The 18,999-nt window shown below is 36.6% G+C and overlaps 1 protein-coding gene across 1 annotated transcript; it reads right to left on the minus strand.

Moving 5' to 3' along the window:
- Window positions 1-4,201: 4,201 nt before the first annotated feature.
- LOC113433556 (cationic amino acid transporter 2-like) lies at window positions 4,202-16,911 on the minus strand. Its single transcript, XM_026696173.2, has 11 exons — window positions 16,446-16,911; window positions 15,518-15,673; window positions 14,196-14,364; window positions 13,490-13,626; window positions 12,132-12,354; window positions 11,110-11,246; window positions 10,584-10,686; window positions 9,935-10,077; window positions 7,519-7,685; window positions 5,595-5,703; window positions 4,202-4,575 (listed from the first exon to the last, which is right to left on the minus strand). Exons 1-11 carry the CDS (start codon window positions 16,909-16,911, stop codon window positions 4,451-4,453), a joined length of 1,935 nt encoding a protein of 644 aa, XP_026551958.1. The 3' UTR covers window positions 4,202-4,450.
- Between the last annotated feature and the right edge of the window lie 2,088 nt (window positions 16,912-18,999).

Raw genomic sequence — 18,999 nt, forward strand, 5'->3', positions numbered from 1 at the left:
CAGTGGAGGGTGACCAAGATGGAGAACAGTTAAAGAATCTTGGTGTATTTAGCCTACATAAGGGAGGAGATATATGACAGCAGCTTTCAAATATTTGAAGAGCTATCACATAGAAGAAAGAATGGATGTATTCTCTGTTGCCTAATAGTATAGAACCAATGGATTAAAACTACAAGGCAGTAGATTCAGGCTAGATATTAGGAATATATTTCTGACTGATATCCTTCGGTAGAATAAGCTGCTACATGAAGTTGTGAGTTCTACCTCACCAAATTGTTGGTCAGCTGTCAGAGATGCTCTAGTGCACAGATATCACACTCACGGTGTCACATTGCTGTCACATGATGTTTCATGATAGTTTTTTCCCTTCGCGGAGCTGGGGTGGGTGTGGTCTGCACATGATGCATCTGGCCCTGTGAGCCCCCAGTTTGACACCCCTGCTCTAGTCTAGTGGATCCTGTATCAGCAGGAACTAGATGATTCTAGGAAAACTCCATAAAAGCAACACCAGCACTTCTCAAGAAATGAGTTTTATAGGAACATCTACTGTTTTTCAGAATGAAAGATTTATACAAAGGAATGTGCAGGCTTATGTACCATGGCACTACATTATGCCAACAGACAATGGATAAATGTTATCCTATAGATAAATATTGAAGCCCAATGGAACATAGGATTGCAGCTTGTAGGACCAAGTCATATACCTGGGTTCTGAAATAAGGTAATGAAAGATAAGAATAGCTTATTGAAAAAACAGCAGGTGAGAAGTCAACCCCAGTGCAACAGACACACCTTTGGCTCCAATGATACCTACCACTTTTGTCAATCCCATTTACAACCATAAACTATTTCCCTGATCTTGAAAATCTGGTACAGGAGAGGTATTTGGTTTTGATACTTTGCTTGTCATAAAATTAGGAATTATATTATTGCAAGTATGAATCACTGTGACATGAGTAACATTTGAAATTATCATCATAGCTCCAAAGCTTACAAAAACTCTAGTAATAGTTCAGATTACAGGAAATATGTATTTATTTAATCTCATCTTTATTATTTTGATGAGTAATTTATAAAGAATCACTCTGGATAGTGAGATAGATGACATATAAATTTAATAATAAATAAATAACTCAAGGCAGCAAACATACCTAATACTCCTTTCTCTTGATATTTTCCCTACAACTCTGTGAGGTAAGTTGTTATAAGAGAGAGTAACATCCAGCTGACTTACATGCCTAAGGTGGGACCAGAACTCTCAGTCTCTTGGTTTTTAAAAAGCCTGATACTGTAATCACTAGACCCAACTGGCTAGCTAGAATCACTAGATCTGAAATACTAATTCCAGATAAATCACAGATGGCAACAAAAAAATTATACTTTATCTCCTTACTGCCATCTACTGCCAGAGTTATTAGCTCAGTTCTCATAGTTTTCATTATTTCCAGCAGTAGCTATTCACTCATATAATTATGCATTTAGAAAACCACTTTATTAGCAAGTACATTATCTGACTTTACTGCCTGCTCTGTATTTCAACTAGAGATCCTTCCATTTACAGTACTACTAGTTAAAGAACTAAAGTTTTAGTAAGAACAAATGGAAGTCTTATTCCTGGACTAACTCAGAAAAAGGCACAAATCAGCCACTGCTGTTTTTCCCTATTTTTTTTGTACAGAAAACCAATGAATACAGTTTTTTTTAATGAAAAAAATAATATTTAAACAAGTATTTGCATTTTTAAATATATATTCTCAAAAAGTTCTTTGGGCTTTTCCCTATAATGCCTTAACAGATGCCGTAAGATATGCTACTTAGAAATGGTGGAGACAAATGATACAATATCAAAAATATTCACAACTTTTACTGACATTATTTTAAAATGCTATTTTATAGATACCTATTTTTCTTACTGTGTGAATTTTTTTTCTGTCAACACATCTTTTTTTCATTAAAGCACTTCAGAAAAAATACTGTGATGTTTATGATTAAAAATATGAGGAAGGTGGTATTTGCATATTGGTGCAGTTAAAAGTGAGGGCTAGACTTGGTCCGATCTACAACTGGTAATGGTCCTTTCCTTGAGGTGCAACCATTTAGTAATGACAATACCTTCTGTTCAGTAACAAAAGAATATTTCTGCCCATTTCCTAAAAGAGACCTTCTTCTTAATGCAAATTCCAAAACCATAGAAAGTAGATGTGAAAACAAAGCAAATATCTTCTATTATGAAAAGGAGTTGAGAAAGTGTTTCCAGAAACGAGTTTTCTGTTTGGATGAGCTATATATAAATAGCCAGCAAACTCTCTTATACCTATTATTTTCCCTACTATTGCTTTTCTTTGTGTTTTAAATTTGCACAAGCTGTCTTGTTATTGTTATTATGAAAGACAGAATAATGAATTGAAAAATATAACTGAAGGCTTACATAAGACTATAGGTAAAACAAGTGTGGATTCTTGACAATGTAATTCTTTTCTTACTCTTAATGCTGGTACTTATAAGGAAAGGAAATTAACCAGCTAACCAGCCAGCAAGACGAGTCATTGCTTATCATTGTTTTATTTTACTTTTTTAGCCATTCTGAGAAAACAGCCCCATCATTATTAATGGATCATGATAGCCTTTTGTTCATTTTTCAAAGAGAGTAATGCCAGAGACCACCCATAGACCAACGATTTGGAAAAATTGTTCTGCAAGACAAGCTCACCTCACTACCTACTTGTATCTCCTGTCCTAGTAGCCCCAAGTGAAAACAGGAGTAATTTTTGGCTCTCCAAAAACAGCACAAGGGACACTGCAATTGTTTCTGGTCTGAAAGGATGCTGTTAAAGGGTTGCTTGTGATTTAGGAACTGAGGAGTTTTGGAAAAAGTAGAAACCAAAGACAAATATGTCTCCTTTTTTCCAACACTTTGGCCATTATAGATTCAAATATCAGCTGCCTCTGCACTCAGAAGTGCTTAACCATAGCTATGAAGATACCAAAGTGATGGTTTCTTTTACGTTACAGAAAAATATGTAAGGGGTAGGGAACGTTCAGGATGATGTTCATGGCACTGTGATTTGACCTCCACCATTTTGGTAATGTGTAGGTTTTCTGCACTGGCACTGCGGTCATCCAACCAGCAAGCAAGCCGAAGTCCAGAGATCTACAAACTCAAGAGGTTTTGGAAGCCAAGAGTCCTTTTTGCCTAGAGCTTAGAGATGATAACTGTAACAAAATAAAGGCATGGCACAGGTCAAGTCTGACAAACATAACAAATCCCTCCTCCCCCAAAAAAGAGAAGAGGCACAATATTGTGGAACATGATACTCAAAGTACCACAGTAAGCACGGCAAACATGACATGAAATTCAAAGTACCAAGGTAAGCATGGCAGAACTTGAGACTTGAAAAGTTTTTCCACGTTTTTTTTTCAGGGAAGGAGGCCAATCAAGAAGCCAGGCTGAACCACCTCCCAGAAGCGCAGATCATCTATGTTGCTCATTGGAGTCTATTCTCCTGTCTGCCTGCTTTCTTGGCTGGTCTGACTTGTGAAGATCAGCCCTTTGATTCTGTATCTTTAAAACATGCCTCTGCTTGGGACTGGGTGGGTAAACCTCAGAATCTGAAAGGTTTGTTAGTAGGTTCAGGCAAAGATTCCTGCAGGCTTGCCAGACCTGCCTCAGCAAGAATGGAGTCATTGGTTTCAACACCGCTACAATCACCTTCTCTAGTGTAGCTTATAAAATATACTGTATTTGAGATTCTTGTAACTTTGGTTCCCCTGTACCTTGTTTAGCACAAACAGTTCTGTTCTTTCAGTTGTTACCTTGTTTCTGTTGTTTCTATAGCTGTTTCTTTTAACAATTGTTGGATTGATATTATCCAATCCCTATATGCAGGTTGTGGGAACACCAGAGTTTAAGAACACTTGGTTAGTTTATGGGTTAATTTGTCCTTTGCCACACTGCTGCAGCCTTCATCTAGCGCAAGGGTCTTCAAACTTGACAAATTTAAGACTTGTAGACTTCAACTGCCAGAATTCCTGAGCTAACATGACTGGAGGAGGAATTCTGTAAGTTGAAGTCCACAAGTCTTAAAGCTGTCAAGTTTGAATACCCCTGATCTAGTGGATATGAATGATTAATTTTCTTCCAAGTCAGTTTTTGATTCTTGGTAACTGCCTGGACTAGCCCCTTTGTTGGCAAGGGTTTTTTTTTGGGGGAATAGCTTGCTCTTGCCTCCTTCCTCGGGTTGAGAGAAGGACTTTCTTAAAGTCACAAAGATGTGAGATTTGTACTTAAGGTGGGACTTGAATTCATCGACTTCAGGTTTCTAGCCTAATGCCTTCATTTCTACACTAAACTGACTTTCATTTCTGTTACCTATTGAGAAATAGAAGTAAATGGATAACATTGAAAGCATTGTTATGAAATAAGCCATTTCACACCATGGTTTCTTTAGAGTCATTTTTTAAAAGTGACATTTGAATCTGTGCTGTTTATTAAATGAGTTGGTTTCTCTAGAGATGAATCTTTGTTCTTCTTCTCTGTGCTGTGACAAATTCCATAGCCAAAGTAAATGAGAAAACCTGCAACACATAGGACAGCAGCATCACTCTTTTCCTTTCAAAATGTAAAATAAATAGAATAACCCCATAACAAACACCCATATAAAATAACATTTATAGTAATATAGTCTATGGTTGACTTTGTAAATAAAACACTTGTTATCAAGATTATGAAAGTTAATACCTCATCCCTGAGTCATAATTTATTTTACCTACAATTGACCAAAATCAACATAACGGTAAGCCAAAATGTGCCTTGGTTGCTTTCAACTCCAGCCAGTTGTGGTTTGTCCAGTAAACCAAGATTAAACAATGGTTCACAACTCACTAAATCAAAACCCCAAACCAAACCATAGCAGCACAATAAGTAAATGAACTACATTTCTTGTGGTGCTATGGGCTATTAGTGTCCTTATTTTTTATGAGTTGTATGTGATTTGGATCTGATTACATTGCACAGGCCCTTGATGGCCTGCATATCTCATTGTTCTGACGGGGTACAAATAAATATAATTGAAAAGCATCGGTGATACCCCAGTCAGATGCATTAACCAATGTTTTAATTTAAAATTTAACCTATCCAATAGCCTCAGAAACAACAACAACAACAAAAAAAAAACAGAAAAGGAAGAAGTTATTTAGACAATAGAATCCATCTCCCTGCTCAATGCAGAAATCCATATTCAAGCATCTCAGACAAATGGCAGTTTAGCCTCCATTTGGACACATTCAATGAAGGAGAATCAACCACTCTTCCGGGTAACTGACTCCACTGTCAAATAGCTCTGTGAACCCTGAGGAAAAAAAAGAGCTGCAACCAAGTTAAGGGTGATATAAGCAGGAATGGAATTTGAAAAGGTGTCTCAGAATTGACCTGCCTCATTCCACAATCCTTTCTTCTATCAAAGAATAAGCCATAATTATAATTTAGCAACTCTAGTGAGATAATAACCAAGAACTCTGCCTTATCAGTATTCAAGGGACACAGATGGACAAATCATGATTGATTTGAAGCCTATTGAGTACATCTCTGCACTTACCAATAAGCAACCATATTGAGAACAGAACCCAGGTCTCGTAGCTCAGTTGGGCCATCAGAAAAATATTGACGAAGATACTGAAGATGGGTAGGAATGGCAGGCATGGTACCTAAATTAACACACATATATTTAGGCATTCGACTTTAATAAAAGTGTGGCCTTCTACGGGCTTCATAAGACATATCAACATTCCTTTTAGGATTCCCAGACTCTTCAAAAATGGGTGAAGTCAAAATTGTTGGATCTTTTTCTGCAGTATGAAAGGGTGGTTAATGGGTGTTTTAAGCTTTGCATAGACTTAAAATATCCAAGGTATTTCTTAAAATCTATGCAAACTCACAAAAAGTTCAGGTACTTTTCCCAGGTTGATGGATTTTAATGAAATAAATAGAAGCGTACCTTTTTATAGTTAACTATTTCACCCTTCAAATTTTCCCCGGTTTCCCCTCAAACCAAAAAAAGTATCACCTCCTATGATGATTTTCTTTTCTAATTCTTGTCCTTTTAATCATTAGGAGCTAAATGGGGTGGTGGTGGAAATCATAATAGTCTTTATTTATGAGAATGACTTCGCTATATTATTATAAAATAAAAATAATAGAAGAAAAAAAAATAAAGGGAAAGAGTGTGCCTGCCAATTTTTTGACTTTGCTCCTGACATATTATATGAAGGTTATCACCTCATCATAGGAGGTGACATATTTTTTTGTTTCTGAGGGGAAAGCAGGAGAAATTTGATGGGTGAAATAGTTAACTATAAAATGTATGCTTCCTATTTATTTCATTAAAATCATCAACCCCCTTGGGAAAAAAGGCCTGACTGCTCTGGCTCTCAAAAGTTGTTTGACCATTCTTTGTTTAAGAGAACAAAAACATTTTTATATTATGGCATTTAGTTATTCTGTAGGTAGACAGATATGTGGCTATAGCTTTTAACTTTGGCTGATCTTGTATACTTAAATCAAATGCAGTAGGACAAACAGTACTTGAAAAGGACACATCCAGAAAAAAACAGGACTGGGAAGAAAAAATGGTGCTGAAAGAAGTCAGTGGTAAATCACTTGTTTTTTGTCAGGAAAACTACATGGATGCACCCATAAAATCGTCAGGATCAAGTTAGATTAAAAAGAACTTACTGTGTTTTTTTCTGAATCATTATAAAGAAGCATTCTAGGGGTGTGGGGTATAGAAAAGGTTGGGAACTCCTGTATTGGGAGTGGGGTCAGCATTCCTCCAGATTAAACTCATGAAAATCTGCATATTGTAGAAGTGTTTACAGAACTCCTATCTTTTGCCTAAATATCATGTCATCATCACTGCTCCACCACAGTTCTTAACAACACTATCTCCATGGGCACAATTCTTCAAATCATTGAGAAAATGCAAACTGCTGAAAGTGTAGAACAGCTTTGAATCATGAGAAGAACAAAAGAAGAAGAGGCAGCTCCATTTTAAAAATGTACACTAAAGGAAAAGAACAAAGAAACCTATTAGGCCTTCTCTTCCCAGGTCTTCAGGAGATTCCACCCAGCTAAACCTAATCTCAGCATTAACAAACATAACCTACCCAGGAAACATGTTTTTGTTTTTAGCCTATCTCCATGAAGTTACCTTCATTTTGTTTCCATTCCAACAAATGAAATAGGGTTAAGGTCCCTTTAGGTGTTAACAGTGTCAAAGCGTTCTTGCCATTGTAACATGTTAGGGTACATAAAGCTTTGTCAGCCATAGGTTTGAGTGAGGTCAAGTGATCGTAGTGATTTGAAATAAGGACTGGATAGAGACAGATAATAGAAAAAACAAAAATCAAACAAATCTGTTTCATTTGTAGATGAAGATTACTTCAGTTCATGAATGGGTGGCTGCCCAGTGTTCATACCTCATGCACATATTTGGCTTGCTAACCAAGTATTTTGCTGCTTACCTTGAAATCTACTTTCTTCTGACTTTGAGGCTGTCTCCAGATGACCAAAGATGCCAGTAGAATCCCCAGCAAGTTGGAACAAAGGCAGATAACACACCACAGGGTTCCAGATGTCAAACATGGCAATTTTGTGGAGGTCAGCATGCACACAGCACAGATGAAAAGAACTGGATAGAATATAATCTGTGAAAAGCATGCAGGGGACAGGCACATTTTCCTCATACAAGACTAGACTATCCTATACATCCCTTTATATGCAGTGGAAAAGCATGAGACAGAATGGTGTGACTGTTTAATCTAAAACCCTTTAGGAACTTGTAAAGCTGTTGTAAATCATGAAGCTAGTTATGCCTTTTTTTCTAGGGTTTATTAGGGGTTTTGAATGTTGTTCAGCACACATATGATCTGACTGTTTCTACTCCAAGCGATGGCTGTAATATTTAATCCATATTTATGCATTTATCTGATGCAACACTTTTCTTATCTGATTTTTATACATTCAGTGAACAACTCCTCAGAGATAATGGTGCCCAAGATGGATGTTATGTTTGGTCATGGGCTCAATGACGATGAACAAAATGAAATATAGACTAGATAGGATGTTAGTGATCAGATTTTTATCATCTTAAAACAACTGCTTGTAGTCTGAGAGAGCATTTTTCTTTTAGGGTGGTTGCTTTTAAGGTGGTTAGATTTAGCCAGAGGAATTCACACCATGATTATGTTTTAATTTAAAAGCATATCTATACATTTTAAATGGTGCAAACTACAACAGTTAGCTTTCTAACTAGTGCATGATAATGTATGTGATTAAATTATAAATCTGCATACATTTCCACACATCGATCTTAACTTTCAAACATTTTAAAGCTTAGCTATATTCAGAAACCTGTTATAAAACTATTTGAATGCTTTGATGGTATTGTTTTGAAAATACATTAATATACTTTTGTTATTATCCATACAAGAAATAACATTCTCCTATGTTGTTCCAATTTATGGAATGTACTTTTTCAGGGATTATATTGGACCAAATGTTCTTTGCCTTTAGAAGAGTAGTCAAGGGATAACTTTCTTTTCTTATGTTGATTCTTAATAAATTTAGTGGTTTTCTAAACCTGCGTTTCCTTATTTTTCTACTTGGTATTTTATATTTTAGATGTTATCTGTCAATTGAACCCATGAAGATGCCCATGGACATTTCAGGCTCCTTATTACTTAAATTTTAAAGATTATTAAAAAATAATTGGAAGGAAAGGAAAGAAAAAAGCTGGCTAACTTCAAAACAAAACCTCTAATATTCTTTTATTGACAGGAATGGCTCCAGGATTCTCATAGGCATAATTAGAAAAAATTAAAAATGAAAAGAGTGGGTAGCTGCAGATTTAAAGGGGAAAAAAGGAGCATTAGAGAATATCCGGAAGGGCTACAAGTGATGATAGAAAGCAACCAATTGACTATGGAAGTAAAAAGGGAAACTTAATTTTCTGTTTTTCTTTCTCTCTTTGGTATATACATGAAATAGAAAATGTAATTGTTTATATAAAGGATATGAGGAAACAGAAAATATGATAAATTAGAAGGGACTATATGGGAATATAAAGTATTTATAATGAGAGTATATTTGTTGATTAAAAGCAGGGGAATGGGAATTTATAAAATTATATAGGCAAACTTTGGCCAAGCAGAAATAAAGAAAAAATATGACTAGGGATTGCATTGGAATATAAAGTATTTATAATGAGAGCATTCTATTATGACTAAAAGTAGGGGAATGGAAAACTATTAAATTGCATAGGTAGATTTTGGCTAAGTGAAAATATAGAAAGGGCAAAAAAGGGAAATATGGAATGATTATAGGCATATGTTTTGGAATAAATATAAGCTATAATGTAGATTGGGGCGATATGCCATGTGGATCCCAATTCCATTAGTTTTATTTTATTTTTACTCTTTTTCGATTGTTTATTATATATGATCATGACGTACAAAGTAAAATAAAATAGGTGGTAAGCTGAGAATGGAAATAATAGGGGATAAAGAATTGAAAATATATGTGTGGATGAAATGATATAGATATTGGATTAATGAATTGAAATATGAAATGGAAATTTATTTAAAGATTTGTGGATGATTTGAGGTGATGTTAAATAAAATAGATGGAAATGCAACTATGACTATGTATAAATGTAATCTGGAACCACGCTGCTCACGTGAAGAGATGTGTTAAAAACAAAAATAAAAAATCTTTTATTAAAAAAAAACAAAGCAACCAATTGACTATCTATCTAATGAATGCTTCTGACAGGTCATACCTATTATTTTAACTAGTTAAACCTTTCTCCATGACAGCCATTTTCTGAAGAGACCAAAAGCATGCTCTCAGAATTCTAAATGTGCCCAGCCCAACACTTACCAAGAATAAACACTGTGCATGTCACTAGTCTGGAAGAGTGATGGGATGGAATTATGTCAGGGTGTATTAGGAGGTCTATCCAGGCCATTCTGCTTACAGTTATTTTTTCTATAGAGGCTGGAGAACTAGGATCAGGTTGGTACCTACAAAAGAATTTAACAAAAAATAAATGGTGTCTTATTTGTGCCCAATGGAATTGGCATCTCCAGATGGTGTTAGAAATATGTCAGAGCCATTGCAAATAAAGTCATTTTCAGAGAATTAAAAGGGCTAAGGGAGGCCATGGAGACATATGGGTATACTAAACTACAGCTTAGTTTTTGTGGTTTTGGATTCTGATTCAAATTCCTCACTAAAATTTACACAATAACATAACAGTTGCATAGAGAGAGAAAGGGAGATGCAGAAATATGAAACTGCAAAGAAAATCTCCATGGGAGTAATGGTCCAATGGTCCAGGAGCATCAATGCTATTTGTGGAAATGAACTGAATATGAAAATAATATATCACATTACATCATTAGTATTCTTCTAATATTGAGTCATTCTATATCCAAAGAATTGTATGAATATCTGGAACCTTCTACAATCATATATACATTTTCAATATTTTAGTTTAGTAACAATAGCTAAAAGTGCAGCTTATTACCTGAGAAGTAGAATGGAGACAGCAACTAAACTGTAGGCCAGCAATGTTCCAATAGACATCACATCAACCAAGACCTTCAGATCAAAAAGGACAGCCAGCAGTGCTGTGGAAACAGAAAAGGATGCCTACTGCAAGCAGAATCAGTTGAATAATTTCTGTTCTGATAGACATCTGTATAAGGACAAGATCTTCAAAATTTTGCCAAAACAGCTCTTGGAAATACTTGCCATGATTTCAGTCTCTTGAGTTAGAAATTAGGCAAGGGAGAAATTCTGTATGAACTTTGAAAATAATTCAGAGTACTCTGCAATGAGTACCTCTCTGCTATTCAATTCAAGCACCCAACTTTCTGGTTTTGAGTGAGACTATTAAAAAAGGCACTACTTTAGGAAGACAACTTAAGATGAGGGTCAAAAGCATCTCTAAACTGTTTTGGAAGTATGGACAACCCTAGTCATGATTCAACAACTCAAGGAATATTTATGTTCATTATTTTTTTTTATGGAAAAAGAATACCTAGACTTACCTGAAACTGCTCCAGATACCAAAGTTGCAATAACTGGATTTTGTTGGCTGTTCACTCTGGCCAAAACATGAAAGAGAAGTCCATCCCTTGCCATTGCAAATAGAATTCGTGGCATTGGGAACATAGAACCCAACAAGCTGCAAAAGAACCCCAAGAAAAAAAGTAAAGTATCCATGTTAATAACTCTTTGTTTCCTGTGGCAACCTGCATTAAATGCGTTATGCAAGGAACAGATTTTGCAAGGGAAAAAATCTTAAGTAGAATCATGGAATTGATATTTTGAGAATGTTATACTTCCATAGAGCTTGATGATAAAATAACGTTTTAGGAAACCATTGTATTTTAACCTCCATTATGTCATGCCTGATAATAAGTAAAATAATCTGCAACATGTACTTGACATACCTGAGATACATGAGAAAGGAAGTTTTGTACTTATAGTGATTTGTTCTTATAATGAGCAAAACGGGTCAATTAAAAAGCTGATCACATAAAGGATGGACAAGCTAAAATGTATTATGTACAGTATCTGCCCTCTTTTGTTCTATTGTTATGTTTTGTTTTAATCCTGTTCTTATGTAAACTGCTCCAAGTCCCTTTCTACTAGAGCAGCAGAGAAGCCTAGTAAAATAAACAATAATCAATTACTGCATTATGTCTCAAAAAATATATCAGTGAATTATAATGAATGGCTGTATACTCAAAATAATCAGATGGAAAAACCTGCTCAAAAAATGCATCATTCATTCATTTACAGAATTTGCTATCCCAAAATATAATGATTGCCACATATAAATTTATTAAGCACTGATCTACCAGTGTCTGTTAATGACAGTTAAATGGAACCCAAGTTTCAGAATCTTTAAAATAAAGGGTTATCAAGCCAACATTGTGTAACATGTTGCCTTCCTGCCTTTGTCATGGTCTTGGACATTTCTGTAGGGTTATAGTTAGAACATCCTAGATAAGATGGTTCTTGTTACTGTATGTTCTTGAAACATAAGGATACAAGGTACCTCTACCTGGTTGTAAGCGCACAGAGTGACCCCACAGCAACAACGTACTTGGCTGATCTCCATCGAACATATTCAAAAGCCATTGGTAATGGGCTTAGTGGATCCAAAAGGTGGTAGGGCATCATGAGGGTCAAGGCAGCAGAAACACCAAAATATATCAGGAAACAGATGAGAAGTGAGAAAATGATTCCCAGGGGGATAGATTTATGAGGATCCTTCACTTCTTCACCTGTTAAATGCAGACATGAGAAGCCCTAAGATCACATTGAAATATACACTTTCATACATCTGATTATTTATTTAATAATTAATTATGCACAGATATAAAACCAAATTATGAAAGAGAAATAAAGCCCAAGTAATTTCCTTTTCTCAGTATCACTGGGATTGGAAGCACACTGAAATAATATGGCTTTAAGTTACTTCCAGACTCAGTGAGTAAGGGACATAAATGCCTCAGGGAAAGAGCTCTGAAAAAGGCCTGTCTCCTAATCTATCCCCTTCTTTCAGTGGCGTGGGGTGTGTGTGAGCCTTACCACTCCATCTCTAGATGACCAGATTTCATGGGCTGATTCAAATCTGGTAAAGTATTGTCTAATTATCTTATTTCAGACACCAAAAATGAGAGCATTTTCCATCTTGTCCTTAGGAGAACAGAACATAGGATAACTTTTAAAAGACCTATATCTCTTCTTGAAATCACACCAAGTTTTATAATAATAATAATCTGTTAAATTTGTATGCTGCTCAACTCTCAGCATCTCTGGCTCACAACAATTAAACAAATAAATTCCAACGAAGATTTAAAAAAGTAAGCTCAATGAATTAAGGGGTCTCACTCTTCCTCCCCAAAGGTCTCGGTCTTCACAGCTCATCTAAACAACAGCAGAGCGATGGCCATCCAGATCTTAGGGGAGGGGGGCAACCTCATGCCAAGAGGCAGGCACTGATATAGAAGAGGTACATTTCCAGGATCCAAATAGATGATATTGTTTAATCAAAGGAACCCAGAGTGTGTAAACTCTGTAGGATCAGATCAGCCAGGCAGGTATTATGAGAAATAATTATCTCAAATAAGCAGGCCTCATGCCATATAACTGCCAAATAGGAATTTCAATCATTCAGATTTGCATTGCTCTATACTCTTACCTATCCATGGACTAACCATTAAGCAAAATAAGTACATGTTTATGGCACCAAGGGAAGGGGGCACCATAGGGTTTCCATCCCTGGCTATCTTGCTCTTAACTTTTTCACTGCCGTGCTCTGTTTTCCAGCTCTTGTTGAGATTTAGAAGAGCCATGTGCACCATTGTTGGGCCATGTGTAGGACATCAGTTGGCTTTAATCTGGCACTGTTCTTACCTATAGCTGCAATGCAATCAAATCCAACAAAAGCATAGAAGCATGTAGCAGCTCCAGCCAGAGTGCCTGAAAAGCCATATGGCATGAACCCTCCAGTTCCATATTTCCAGGTTCCATTGCCAGCCAGAGTTTGGTTACTTTGAAGAAAAATTACATTAAATAAATCAATCTGAGGAAGAGCTGAATGGGTATAGTTGACTTAATTGGGGCCTATGAACAACATATGAAGGATATACAAAAAAACTATAAATGGGAAAACTGTACAACAAAACTATAAATGGGAAAATGCTCAAGGATAGAAAGAAAGTATTTTAAAGGAGAGTTGTTTTTCTGGGATGATCTTGTTGAATTTAATTACTAAAATCAATTAGAGTGCTATGGGGATAGAAGAAGGAATGTTAAATTGGGAAAAGTTAAATTCAAATCCTAGTTTAACCGTAAAATTTATCATTCTTCTTTAGCTTAAGCTATTTCCCCAGATACATGCTATCCTGATTTCTCTAGAGAAGGGGAGGTTCACCTCACAAATGAAATAAATTCTAGCTAATCCTCTAACTATAAATAGAAATATCATGAATATGGTACCTTGCAGAAAACATTCACATACTCAAAGCTTTTTCTTTTAACTGATTCTAAATCTTTTGAAAACATATTTTGTGGATATTTGTTGGTTTTTACTTGAGCACTGATCAAACTAGTTTTTTACCTAAGGTTACTGTCAATTAGCCTTCGCAAATCATCTTCACTTAATCTCCAATTTTTCAGGTCTCCTTTGAATAACCCACTAATTATTATGAAGATAAGAGTGGCCAGATTAATAGTTGTAAAGACTTTATTCACTATGGTAGATTCTTTTATACCTATGGAGAGGAGGCCTGTAGAGTGAAAAAAAAGCAGAATTATATTTGTGCTAAGATCTTATTGTTGTCAGGTATTATGCTATATGAATGCATATGGCACAGTCTGAAAGCATGTCAAGAATATCTGGACATGGTGTAGAAAAAGCTCCAAACTGAAAGTACACTTGCTGGTTGCTAGCTTGTAAAATATAATTGCCAAAAGAACCAGCAAGAGATATTCCCTGCACTATTTTATTTATTTATTGGATTTGTGAATGCTACCTAACGCCAAAAAGATTCTGAGCGGCATTCAATAAGTCAAATACATAGATTAAAAATTAAAACCACCTAATTGCCCAGGCCAAAACAATACTCCCCAATATACAAAATTTCAGCAGCCCCCAGGCCTAGAACCCAAGCCCTGTCTTAGGAACTTCTAGAAACCAAGGAAAGAGGGAGTCTTGAGTATCTCTGGGTTAGGGCTCATTACAATCTTAAAGGATGGGACTACATCAAGCACGCCAAATAATGTAATAATGGATTGTGGAGGTGCTCATTGTTAAACTACAGATCAGAATGCAGGTTTTCTATGTCAAGTATCTTCAGTGCAATCTTTAATATCTCCCAGCAATGCTGTGAAAGGTTTCTGAAGTTCTGAAAGCAGTCCATATAACCCCAATGGAACCTGGTCTGCTCTGAAATAAGGCAGGCATGTTACATTGTTGCACAAAACGTGTTCAGGAAGATAGCTAGAAAGTAGTCAGAAGAATCTTACTTTTTTGGTTCCTACAGAACTCGGAGAAGATTTGGAAAGCAAATAACAAACTTTTATGTAGTACTTTAATGTCAATGTCAACGACTTCCTGCAGCCTTTTCAAATCCTATGTCCTCCCAATGAGTTGGAATTTAACACCCCAAATTCATAGCCATGCACATTAATTTAATAATGAATAAGAAGCTATTCCTCGCCCTGGAAACAGGCATAGTAACAATAGCTGCAGTAAACCTAGTGAGTGCGTGAGTGGCAGCTGCAAGGTTGGGAAACTGTAACTGAGATTCTGATATCATCATTTTGGGCTGCCTGAGATGAAGAACAAAGGGCATAGAAGAATATAAAATTGCTTGCTTCTAGAAAAATGGGCTTGGTTTCTAATAGTCACAAGATTGAGAAACAATCATGCAAACATACCTGTCACCAGAAAAATGAGGCAAACAGCAAAGATATCTAGATATTCAGCCAGACCTGGGATGCTCAGGGTCAGATGTATGTTGAAAACATTCCCCAGGTTTTTGCCCAAAATCTCATCAAAAGTAGCACTCCATGCTCTGGCTATACTGGAAGCTCCTATAGAGAACAAACCAAGTGTACCAAACATTGTCATATATCAGGCAGAGGATATCAAAATTTAAGAACAACACATTTTGCACAGTTCTATCACCTCTTTTTTGAGCACACATTTACATTGCACAGGAAGATGTTGATAATTGCTGGGTTCTATGTGGGGTGGGCGGGGAGAGAAGGAAGAGGAGAAGAAAAGAGGAAGAGGTAGAAGGAATTGTAAATCCAGAGGCTGCCTAAGACAAAAGTTTAGTATATGACTTGAGATGGGTGACTCTAGAAACTGAATAAATAAGCAAAGTCACTCCATCACTTTTAATATCCCACTCATATACAATCTAAGAGTCCAATTCTTCTATTTCACACAGGCCTCCAATTGCATACAGACACACACAATCAGAAGGAAGCTTACTACAAAGCTGCCACTTCAGTGCATTTAAAACACCTTGAAATATACAGGGAATTGACTTTGTGCCTCCTAGCATTCACAGGCCAATAAAGAAACCTCATGGGTTGAATTACGCTAGAGTTCCCTTTGCCTAGTTATGCTGTATGGCAGAGGGTCTTTAGATTCTACAGCATTTTCAACAATGGCCTGTCCCAGGGCAGCCCAAAGAGATGGGGGTTTGGAGCTAAATGGGCTATAATACTGAACTTCATTCTCTCTAGAAATCCAGTTCTACTTAAGCATTGTCTGGCTATCTTTTCTTAGGCCCAAAGCCCTGATATAATTGAAATCTAACACAGTACTAGAATGGAGAGGCCCAAACCATAATACCAATTACATAGGACAATAGCAGGTTCCACCCAGTGACGAATGCACATATCTCTCCAACTGTGACGTAGCTGTACAGATAGGCTGATCCTGCCAGAGGCACCCGGGCTCCAAATTCAGCATAACAAAATCCTGCCAAAATGGATACCATAGCAGCAATAAAAAAGGAAATGATAATACTAGGTCCTGAGATATTCTTGGCTACTTCCCCTGCTAAGACATATACCCCTGCACCTAGAGTACTGCCCGCCCCAAAGGCTACTAAATCCAAGACAGTGAGGCAGCGGTTCAGGTGTGATTCTCCGTAGCCATTGGCAGTTATTACTTTCCGACGAGAAACCATCTGAAAGAGGGAGATGATGGAACTCCAGACTGGCATCTGAAACAGAAAGAGAAGATCCAGATTTTCTTCTATATGTGATATCCTTTCAGATATTTGAAGAGTGCTATCATATCCATCCTGCATCATCTCTTCTGATGACACATAATGGCAACGTATGGTCCAGATTTGATGATAATCTCAACAATTGAGTTCATTCATATAGTTATTTGTATTTATCTTATGAATCTTTTTGGTTTTAATTTTTTGTCTTTTTCTTTAGTATTCAGTGTATATTTTTTTACTTTTGTATGTCACTTATTAATTTTTTTTTAAAAAGCACACTTTTTTGCAGGTTCATGGCTACAAGGAAAAGAATCAGAATGGAAAATATTTTTACATGTATGTTGTTACCGTACGGTTAGATGCATGGACAAGCAAATGGAAACAATACCAAAGATGTTGAAATAATTATATACCATTATATAAAAGCTTGTTCTGGTGTACTGTGCAAAGAACATTTCCTTAATCATTTTAACGCATCTGCCATATTTTAATTTAGGTGACTCAATCTTAGAAAAAGCTAATTTGGAGGGCTGTGTAGAAAATAATCTCCTGATATATTCAATTAATCTGAGGGTTTATAGGTGGTCCATATAGGACTTTGGAGCCAGTTCCAGATTGGTGTAAATCACATGATATCCCACATTGGTCTTATTGTAGAGCAGCTACAGCATAGTCCATGCAGAATTGCAAAGTTTATTTTGGAAATGGGCATGCTGGAACTCTGCAAAGCTTGGGGGTGTGGGGCATTTCTCATTCTTAGAAATGCCTGTGTGCTGGGTTTTTTTTTTTCTCTTTTCTCTTCTAACTCTGTAATGTCCTTATGCTGAGGATTGTGAATCGAGAGAGAGAGAAAGCTATAAATAGTTTGTCCATCTAAGGAAAATATGCACAGTGGCTGAGGGAAGGAGGGCACTAGTTGAATTGTATAGTCTGTGCTCTTCTAATGGGCAGCTGCTGAATCATCTGGTGATCTTGGAGGCTGTGCAAAGGACAGCTGCAGGCCATTGAGAAACTGGTGAAAAGGATCTGGGGAAAGTTCAGGAAGTGACATGGGCAGTTGTGTATAAAAATACTCTCAGATATTCCCAGACAAAACTGACTGAGTAGAAAGGTTGTTGCTGTTCTCTCTTCAATCAGCAGGTTGCAGAGTTCTGTAACATAGTAACCAAAGGGTGATTTGAAGATGGGTTTTAAAAATAGACTTAAAAAAAAAACACTATTCATACAATAAGCCATCATGGTGGCTATTCATGAATATGAAGAGAAAATACTGAAGACTGATGCTTTAATCAGAATGATCAAAGCTGGAATACATAAGCAAATTAATCTGACTACCTGTACTTGATCTGAAGTCAGGTATTATTTTTCAATTATTCTTAATCGAGCACAAAAAATGCTTTTGGCTATGCCTTTTTCTTTATCTTGCTTTCTAGCAATTAATTTGCCTTTATACTTGTATCTTATTTTCTTTCATACTTCTCCAGACTTTCAAGACACCCACTTTAGATCCTAAATATGGATTTTTATTTATAAACATGCCAAATGATAGTGTTTTTAGAAGTGAAGATTGTTATTTCAAATTCATCTAGCCACTTAGTCTGTTTATAAATTCCCAAGTCAACATTCTAATCACTCTACAGTTGGTTCTCGATTTACAGTTCCAGTTGGGACCAGAATCTTGGTCATTGACCAAAGCGGTCCTTAAGTCAGTGCTTTGTTCAATGATCACAATCCCAGCTTTCCCAATTGTGATTGCTAAATGACCATATGGCTCACGCAATGACCACAAAAGATTGGCCCAGGGGGTGAGGGAGGCTCTGGGAGGCCTGCCATGGTAGAGGTAAAGGTATCTGTAATTGTACCTGTACTGTTTAAAGTTTAGAGCCACTTTGGTCTAGTGGTTAAGGCAACAGGCTAGAAAACGAGATGTGTTCTAGTCCCGCCTCAGCCATGAAAGTCAGGTGAGTGACCTGGGGCTAGCCATTCTCTCTCAGCTCAACCCACCTCACAGGGTTGTTGTTGTGGGGAAAATAGGAGAAGGAAGATATGTTGAATGTTTCCTATCTTGAATTATTTGTAAAAATAATAAAGACAAATAAAATACAGGCCCATTGGCATGAGGAAACTGCCAAAGCTAGGAGGACTGGCCCCTCTCCACACCCAACCACACCA

The sequence above is a fragment of the Pseudonaja textilis genome, chromosome 2, assembly GCF_049901715.1.
Source record: "Pseudonaja textilis isolate UNSWEBS1 chromosome 2, rPseTex1.2, whole genome shotgun sequence".
Classification (NCBI taxonomy): Eukaryota; Metazoa; Chordata; class Lepidosauria; order Squamata; family Elapidae; genus Pseudonaja; species Pseudonaja textilis.